This window comes from Propithecus coquereli, unplaced genomic scaffold (genome assembly GCF_000956105.1).
Source record: "Propithecus coquereli isolate 6110/MARCELLA unplaced genomic scaffold, Pcoq_1.0 Scaffold206, whole genome shotgun sequence".
Taxonomy (NCBI): Eukaryota; Metazoa; Chordata; class Mammalia; order Primates; family Indriidae; genus Propithecus; species Propithecus coquereli.
Genome location: NW_012145634.1, coordinates 99293 through 108736, shown reverse-complemented (window position 1 = coordinate 108736; position 9444 = coordinate 99293). Strand labels below are relative to the sequence as shown.

The 9444-nt window shown below is 53.7% G+C and overlaps 1 protein-coding gene across 1 annotated transcript in view; it reads right to left on the bottom strand.

Annotated features, from left to right (window-relative positions):
* The window catches only part of PI4KA (phosphatidylinositol 4-kinase, catalytic, alpha), a 117266-nt gene that overhangs the window by 14255 nt on the left and 93567 nt on the right, over window positions 1-9444 (bottom strand). Inside the window, exons 33-42 of the mRNA XM_012644122.1 lie at window positions 8885-9043; window positions 8470-8621; window positions 6812-6919; window positions 6115-6242; window positions 4645-4764; window positions 4387-4466; window positions 4073-4266; window positions 2854-2944; window positions 2308-2475; window positions 1704-1757 (exon numbers count right to left, since the gene is read on the bottom strand). Of these exons, the coding sequence (XP_012499576.1) occupies window positions 1704-1757; window positions 2308-2475; window positions 2854-2944; window positions 4073-4266; window positions 4387-4466; window positions 4645-4764; window positions 6115-6242; window positions 6812-6919; window positions 8470-8621; window positions 8885-9043 (1254 nt within the window). The remainder of the gene's footprint in view (window positions 1-1703; window positions 1758-2307; window positions 2476-2853; window positions 2945-4072; window positions 4267-4386; window positions 4467-4644; window positions 4765-6114; window positions 6243-6811; window positions 6920-8469; window positions 8622-8884; window positions 9044-9444) is intronic.

Here is a 9444-nt window from a genome sequence, read left to right as displayed (position 1 = left end):
AAAAAGAAAAACTCATTGGTCACTTTTGGATAATTCTGAGGCGTTAACTCAGTATTTAGAAAGCCAGAAAATAAAGGAATAAAGTAAAATAAATAGGAGAAAAATTAAAGAGCAGTTTATATAAAATACTAGCCAAATAAAAGAAACTAGCCCACCATTATCCCCCGGTGCTAACCATGGCCCCTATCTATGCCTTTACACGCTACATGCCTGGGTCTGTGTGTGCTAAGTGCAGCCTACTGAGCCTAAGGCCCAGGAAGTATGGGTCATTCTCTGGAGGCCACCTCTGAGAGTCCACATGGAGAGCCTGGGCACCTCTGGATTTGGTCCTTTTGCTAGGCCCACATGAATGCAGAGAGCCAAGCAGTCAGGGAGAAAAACGTGGGAGGGGAGTAAAGAGGAAAGTGAGATGCATTCCTGGATAGAAGGTACCCGTGACAGTCCCACAAGTGTGGGCTCCAGTGCCAAGGCCCCCGCCTCGGTGAATACAGCTTTACACAGGATCACCACTCAGACTCCGAGAGTCTGGCACTACCTAGTTAGGACAGCGAATGTTCCACAGGACTCAATGTTTCAGGAGAGGTTGGCTGCTGCTCTGGAAGCACTTTGCTCTACGGACTCTAGATGGAGCATCATGCCAATCTGTAGGGAAGAAGCCAGCTCCAGTGACAGCCAGCCACAGTGCTCACAGACACTACAGCTAACGGGAGCATGCGAGCCAGCCCCCAGTGGCCAGAGCTTGGCCAGAACCTAAGAAGTCTGGTGCCTGTGGCAGCTGTGAAAATGAGGCGGCCTTTGGTTGGAAGAGAGGGCAGATGTGTAGCTGTGCAGACACTGGGGGGCACTGGCAAGAGGCCATGGGAAGCTCTGCCTCCAGGCATGGGTGGTGTGGGCTCCTGGCTGTGGTCACTCTCAGGGGTGTTTTCTGTCCCACACCCTGTGCTGAGCGCTTTATGTGCATGTACATTGTTAGGGGCTGAATGACGTCCCCCAAATTGATATGTTAAAGTACCTCAGAATGTGACTGTATTTGGAGATAGAGTCTTTAAAGAGATAATTAAGTTAGGATGAAGTCATTAGGGTGGGTCCTAAGCCAGTATGAATGGTGTCCTTATAAGAAAAGGAGATTAGGATACACATACACACAGGATGATGACCATGTGAACACATAGGGAGAAGGTGGCCATTGACAGGCAAGGAGAGAGGACTCAAAGGAACCAACCCTGCCCACACCTTTTTCTCAGACTTCTGACCTTTACAGCTGTGAGAAAATAAGTTTCTATTGTTTAAGCCACGTTGTCTGTGGTGCTTTGCTGTGGCCACCTAATACACACATTACCTCGTCCAAGCCTCCTTGCCACTTCCCACTGAAGAGAGCCAGAGTCAAGGAGTTGAGGTGACCCACCAAGACTGCGCCCATCCAATGAGATGGGAGCCCAGCCTACCCTGGCTGGCAACAGCCCAAGAACCCACTCACTATGCAGAGCAGGCCTAGGCCTCAGGGAGGCAGTGGTGAGCAGGGTCAACCACAGGGGGTGGAGTGGGGTGAGGGGAGTGTGGGGACTGCAGTCATAGCTGAGCGGCCCTGCTCCCAATGAGGCTCCGCACAGCCTGGCAGGGCTGGGGATAGGCTGGGTGAGTGGGTGGGTGGGTGGCGTGTAGCTCTGGAGTGAAGAGGGCAGCTGGTGTGGGCATAAACTTACCTTGTCATACCTGAGGGCCTGCACGATCTGGGGGATGTAGAAGAGTATGGCGTCCTGTGGAGAAAGAGGAGAGGTGGCTATGACCTCTGAGGGCAGAGCCACCAACCCCAACTGATGCCCCAGGGCTCTGCCTGAGGCACAGTGAGGGGCACTTGGACCACCCCTGCTTCTACTGTGTCAGACTCTAGAAGACCCCAGACCCCACCCCACCATCACCCGTAATTATGGCTGTCACATGGGCTCCCTGGATCTGGTGAGGTCACGCGGGGTTCCAAGGCACAAGTGTGCTGCTGGGAGGGCTCTGCTCCCAACCTGCCCAGGGCTGGCCGACAAGCCACCTCCACAATCAAACTCAACTAAGCTTTCTTTTTTAACTCAAAAACCTAATTAAAGTTAAAAAACAAATATAACTAGAAAACACATTTCAATCAGAACTAAATCCATCTTCTACAATCACTGGAACAAAAATGGGGACTGAAGATATGTTCTAAGGTGGACCGATGTTTACTCAGGCAACCTCCAGGCTGATGATGGAGCCTTGTCTCTCAGCTCGCCATGCACCCAGCCCCACAGCGCCCCCCAGCTTGGCAGGGCCCTGGCTCACCGGGGGGAAGGACCGCAGGACTTTCACCCCGTACTGCGCCGTGAGAGGGTGCGGTGGGTACATGCTGGAGAAGTAGGAGAGGCCCGTGGGTGGGTCTGTGGGTGCCCAACACAGCACATGGCTGAGCTCCGGAGCGTCGGCGTCGATGGTGTGCCAAGTGACAAGGAACTGGGGAGAAAGTGGGGAGATGGCGTGCCTTGGGCAGTCTCTGGGCCCCTCTGGAAATACCTGGCCCACGGCCCACACCACAAGGACGGCCAGGAAAAGTGATGATTATAAGACATTTGTAATAATGTGAAAAATGCTTCTGATATGTTACAAAAAGCACAATTGCAATTAGGCTGAAGTACATTAAATTTTTTTCTACCATAAACATAATAAATGTTCTATACGTAGGAGTGGAAAACACAGGAAATTAGAAAAATCATGAATACCCCTGCGGTTGCCAGGTCACCATTTTTGTCTAGAGTCTAGTTTCGGCATTTCTGGACACAGTTGTGCTTCTGTGCATTGCTAGCCCAGGCCCTGGTGTGTGGGTTATGCTACCTTGATGGCTTCAGGGACATCACTAACAGCTCCTGGGTCCAACCGAACCAGACGGGTCACTTCGTTCCCGATGGCTTCTGTGTTCTTAAACCTAAGGTGCACAGAGGATGTGGATGGGGCGGCCTCACCAGCAGACGTGCTTTTCCACCACCGTGGAAGGAGGCAAACGCTGACTGGAGGGATTTGGGTTGATACCAAGTGCCAGCTAAGTGTTCTACACCACTAATGCATTGGTAAGTCTCAAAGTAAGTGTTTAAAAAACAGCACTATGACTGGCTATGATGAAATGCCAGAACTTTCTCTAACAGTAATTGTCCTACACTTACTGTTCAAAGGGTTTCCTTTCACAGTCCTTGCCTTAGCACACGCCCTTTTATTCCTTTTCTGCACTGTAGCCCCTGCCCTGGCCCTGCACAGCCACTCGTCCAGCAAGTCAGCATCTCAGTCCACAGGTGGGGAGGGGTGGGGGGAGAGGAGGACACAAGGTGCCTTGGCTGTGAGGGTTTAAAGGTGTTATGGCCCCAGACTACTGCCAAGGTAGACTTTCCATAAACACTGTGCTTTGAAACAACACAGAACTAGCCCGTGGTCCTGCTCCAGGGGGACAGAGGAGGAGCAGGAGAAGGAAGCAGTAAACGGACAAGTCTGGGCTCACAGTGAAGAAACACCCACCCTGGACGCGTTCACGGAAGGGTGGGGCTGTGTGGCAGGACTGCTACATGGGGGCCTCTGCAGTCCCTCTCAGCTACCATCAGTCTAAGGTTACGTCCCTGTCAGAGCTGCCGCAAGAAACTTCACAGGGCACTCGGCTGCCAGTAGCAGCACATGCCTCCTGTCACTAAAAGATGACACCCGGGACAAACCCAAACCCTCCCTCCCCAAGCCTGTTTCTGCAGCCCGCCTCCTGGGAGTGACAGCCTCCCCGCGCTTTCTCTTCTCCATGAATCAGAGCGTGGCCCTGAATTCACCCTGATGCTACCTCCTTGGATTCTGGGTGCACGCCAGGTTAGGAGTCTGACAAGATCTCGAGGGTCACTGTGTAACTTCTGCACAGAAAGGCCGGGGTAGTGTTCTAGGGCTCAAGGACTGTCCACTAGATGGCTTCCTGACCGTCCTCAGGAGGGACTGCATCTCGCTCCTGAGCACTTACGACCCAGCCAGTAGGTGCCCTGCACTGGACCTCAGGCAAGGCCCTCATCTGGCTGGGTGCTGGGCCCACCTGGCTGGCAGCTGCACGGCCAGGTAGGGAGAGATGCTCCACGCGAGGTTCACGTTGTCCTTCCACTGCTTCTCACTCAGGCTGATGTACTTGGACCTCCAGTTGGCCACACTGTTCTCTCCGGCCTGGTCCAGTTCCAGCTCCGGGGCCGACAGCGGGTTGTACCACGTGATGAGACGCTCAATCTCAGTAGCCTGGCAAGACCAGACACAGCACCCGCAGGCCTGTTGTGAGTACCCATGCATGGCCTCCGCCCCGGGTGCTGTGCTGGCAGGTGGTGTGCGGTGGGCACTGGCCGCACCCATGGGCCTTACCAGCAGGGACAGTAGCAGCGTCCTACGCTTCATGTAGTACTTGTGCAGCTGGGAGCCCCGGTTGGTTTTCTTCGACATGCCTGGGAGGAAAGACAAAGCACAGGTATAGTTCTTGGATGCCAACTGCCCGCCCTGAGTTTCCAGAACCTAGAGGAAACTGTCTTTCAGCGCTCTGTTACGCCACCTGACCAAGCGTCCATTAGGCTGCCAGGATGGCAACTTGGCTGCGGTGGACACAGAAGCAAACCTCCCACCAACCTGACTTCTTGGAGATGGTGGACATGCCGCTGGACAGCGGGTAGGTGTTGATCCAGCCCTGCGTGGCCTGCTGCCGAGAGCCCACAGTTATGTCCAGGTTGCTCCGGGTGTCTTGGTTATCTGAGGGCCAACACATCTTTAATTCTAGAATCAGGTGGCTTAAGACAAGGCATCACAAAAGTAAACTGAACTTTCACCAGAAATAAGGCACTCAGTGGTGGAGCACGCCTCCCTGGGGCTCTGGATCCGATCTAAGGAACAAACCCACCTGGATGGCAAGTTTTCTAAACAACCAAGAAGTTCTTTATTTTAACCATTCCAGGTGGAAAATTTCTTTTTTCTTTTTGAGACAAGGTCTCACTCTGTTGCCCAGGCTGGAGTGCCATGGCGTGATCATAGCTCACTGTAGCCTCAAATTCCCAGGCTCAAGGGATCCTCCTGCTTCAGTGTCTCAAGTAGCTGGGACTACAGGTGTGCGCCATAATGCCTGGCTGATTTTTTAAATTTTTTGTAGAGACAGGGTCTTGCTATTGCCCAGGCTGATAAAGTTTACTACATCCTTCTAGCCTTTAAAATAGAATAAAACAAATGTCACCATTTTCTTAATAAAGTCTGGCAGTTATCTGATCATCAGTGTTGTATTGTTCTTTAATAGAGTGGTAACTCAAGGACCTATGGGGCAGATTATAAGGGCTCTTTGTCAGGTTCCAAATGGAGCTAGAAAGGTGCCTTAGAAAAATCACTGTGTCTGCTTTTTTCTTTTCTTTTCCTGCTAGTCATGTCATCAGCTGTGGGTCCGCCTGAAGAAACCCCTCTCAACTCCTCTCCTCATCCCTCAGTCTCTGGTTAGTAATCGCTATGTGCTCAGAGAAATGAGGATGTGGCTTCCTGGTGGAGGTTTGCGGCTTGTTTACTCAACAGTGTTTTCCTTGGGTGTTCTCTTCCCCTGGAATGCTCTTTGTCCCCATCCACCCTGCTAACTCCTAGTCAGCCTTTCACACTCAGATCACATGTCATCTCTTCCAGAAAACCATCTCTGACTCCCCAACTCTGGCTGGGCCAAGTGCCTGTCCTTGAGGAGTGGTCCCATGGTCCCCTCATGTCCACTCGATTGTCTCCTATCAGATGACAATGGACCATGCCTTAGTCATCTGGGCACACTGGCCTCAGCTGGATACCAGGCCCTTGGACACTCAGGAGGGGCCTGTGAACTGAGCCGGAGCTGGCACAGGGAGAAGCTACAGTGGGCGGGGTCCGCTCAGAGGCCTCCTGTGCTCATTCACGACTCTCAGCTCAGGCCGGAGAAGCAGTAGCCAGGCAGGTGCTGGGCTTCCATCGACCGTGTGGCATGGCCAAGGCCAGGGCTTAGCGGGGTCCCACTGGTCTTCTGTCCCGGCTCCTTAAGGGCTGTCCACATGGCGGCCCCTTGTCCTGCCGATGAGCAGCCGCACTGCTGAGGGCAATGCTTACCTGGGGGAACAAGCTGGCTGGCAGTCAGGTACTTCTTATCTGAGAACATGGCGGTCCAAAACTTGATCATTATGCTTATGTCTTCACGCAGCCTCTTTTCTCCTTGAGTAGGGAACTTTGGGGGACAGCTTTAAACAACCACAAGAGGACAAGAGCTGAGTGTCTGGAGTTAGGGACTAGAAGCCAGTCACATAAAGCGGTAAGAAGTGACATACATGGTCAGCTCCGACAGATAGTCTCATCAATTTGCATGGGAAGGTGTGGTGGTTTTAGAGCCTGCAGTGCTCCCTCCCTCGCTGCCCCAGTGACTTGTGCAGCTTTCCGCTGAGTGCTGCACTCATGGCAGATCTTGATAACTGAGCTGTTCACATACAGCAACAAAGCCTACGTTTGCAAAGCCCCGGGCCGTAGGTATTTGTGATTCTTTGTGCAATAAGCATTCACATTAACAGGGAAGTTAAATGGCACGCACTTAACCTCTTAAATCATTTGACCTGAGGGGAAATCCGCCTATATCTTGGGGGAGGCTAACTCTAAGTACACACGGGCACGCAGTGCAGAGCTGCTGACCAAGGCTGGTGAGCATACACTAGGCAACCACGTCCCCCTGTGAGTGACTTCCCAGGGGATCTGGGACAATGGCACACCAGGTGGGGCTAGGCCGTCCCAACTGCACAGCACAGCTGAAGGGCACTACCTGAAGTAGTCAAAGGCGGTGGAGTAGATCTTCTCTCGAAGCACGTTGCGGATGGTTGCATTTGGAACCACATCGGCATGCAGGAGGGACAGCCCCAGGGTCAGCAGTCTGAGAGAGGCCCCAGACCGAGTTAGGGCAGGAACCCTGGCAGAACCCCAGAGGGGCCCGGGCAAGGCTCCAGAGGCAGAGCCTGGTCTGGGGCATTGGGCAGGGGATTACCAGGCACAGATTTCTTCTACCCAAAAGGTCCCAGGAAAGGTTTTTTAAATCCTTCACTTTTATTGAGAGAAAAGTGAACAATCTGTAGTAATCTGCTTGGGCCAGAAAAATTCAGTCTCACGAACTATTTGCACACTATTCCCTGAGGAACAGTTACCTGTAGGTGCGATGAACGCAGAGCATTTAACTTCAGATTTTAACAAGCACCTGGTTTCTGCCAGGCCCGGCCCTCAACAGGGTGTGGGGGCAGCTGGGAAGCCAGATCTCCACAGGGGATCAGCAGCAGGTGAGGCATAGCTATCTGTAGAGTAAAATGCCACATGCACCCCACACCAGAGGGATCCAGTTCCAATGGGGGATTTTCCTGAGGGACAGGCCCCAACGGCCGAGAGGTATGGAAAGGCCTGGCAGTGAGATGGGCCCTAAAGGAGATGTAGCTTCTTGTTTGGCAGAAACGGGGTGACGGGGTCCAGGGGAAGTGGCTGCAGGAGCCAAGGTGGGGGGGTGGAGTGTTGGGGCTGAGTGGACAGTCAGGCTGGGCCCGGAAACGGTGCAGGAGGAGGGCAGAGTGTAACAAGGCCACACCACACAGGGCCTTCCACGCCAGCCAGAGGCGCAGGCACCATCCTGCACAACTGCACCTGAGCTGGGGGACAGATTGCAGCCCAGAGTGGGGGCCACAGCTAGGCAGCTGGCCAGTCCCAGTGAGAGCAGCAAGGGAGAACCGAGGCTGTGGGCATGAAAGGAAGCGACAGAGGCCAGACACGCTGCGAGGAGAAGCATAAGTATCTGTGTCCAGCAACAAACACTCCAGGGCAGAGGGCAGGGAATCGCCCAGAGGACAGGAGGGAGGCGAGAGGAGTGCAGGCACCTCTGCCCTTGGCCCTTAGGTCAGGGCTGCCCTCCGAGCATCTGTAGAAAGTGTCATAGCCTGTCTGTGTAAGCATGGGGACCAACAGGGGCCCTGCTCATCTTTGGCAGCTGCACACAGCCGTGGCCCTCCAGAGAGGGCTGTTTCCTGGAAATTCATTTCTATGGCATTTTATAAAAGTATAGGCCCATGACTGGTTAGAAGTTAAGAAAAAAGAGAACTGGCCCATCCCTGTGGCTGGTTTGAGAAGTGCAGGTCCAGGGGGCGGCCAGTGGGCTTGGGACGGGAGAGTCAGGCAGAGTAGGGTAGGCACAAGGGCCTGTTGGGTGGGGGACTGGGTCCTGTACAGTGGCCAGTAGAGGCCAGGTCCTAAGAAGGGCTGGACTACAGAAGCTGTGGGACAGGGGAGTTCAAGACCTTGATTTGATTAGGAAAGATGCCTCTGATAAGCTCTTCCCTGTCGTTCCTGGAACCAACAGCTCATTGAAGTTTGTTCCACACTCCACAGAAGCGCTGTGTCACACCCCCCCTCAGGGACCCTGGTGGCCTAGAGGAGGGGAGCCCTCACTTGAAGCGAGGCCCGATGGCTGCCACGTGCCGGTTCATGCTCCCCTTGGCCCCGCCGATGTTCAGGGACATGGAGCGCTGCAGCAGGCTGGAGAAGATCTCCACTTGGTCAGAGCTGCAGTACTTGGCGATCTCAAACCGTTGCACCAGGAACTGAGCAAGAAGGAAAATAAGCTGTGGTCAAGTAGCCAGGCCTGCCTAGCCCAGGGACAGTGGGGCCAGCTGAGGAGTGGCTCTGGGCTGACCAGAGTGGGCTGGGGATGGGCTCAAACAGTCACCGCCCCCCTCAGGTCAGGCAGTTTGAAAACCTGGAGTCCCCCCTGCCCTTCCTCAGGCTTGCTGGCCCACAGCACCCCAGGAGGAGCCCTGGCCGCCCAGGTTGAGTGGGCAGAGCACTGCAGAGGCTCGGCACGTACGTCAATCCAGATGTAGTGGGGGGTCACTTCAGGAGGACATGGTTTGGGCTGACTCGCTTCTGACGCGGCCAGGGGGTCTGCCTCCTTTATCTCAGCAGAAAACAGGCCAAACTTCTGCTCCACTGTCATGTGCCAGGCCCCTGCCATCTCCCGCATAAACTGTAAGTACAGAACGAACGTTGGCTCCTCTGTGAAGCACAAAATGGGGATTACTGTTTTTTTTTTTTTTTTGAGACAGGATCTTACTCTGTTTCCCAGGCTGGAGTACAGTGGGGTCATCAAGCTCACTGCAACTTCAACCTCCTGGCCTCAAGCAATCCTTACACCTCAGCCTCCCAACGTGCTGGTGTGAGCACCTCGACAAGTCTTTTTCTTTTTTCCCTTTTTGTTTCTGAGGCAAGGTCTGGCTCTGTTGCCCAGGCTATAGTGCAGTGGCATCATCATAGCTCACCGCCACCTGAAATTCCTGGGCTTAAGCAATCCTTCTGCCTCAGCCTCCCAAGTAGCTGGGACTACAGGCACATGACACCACGCTAATTTTCTTATTTTTTTGCAAAGAC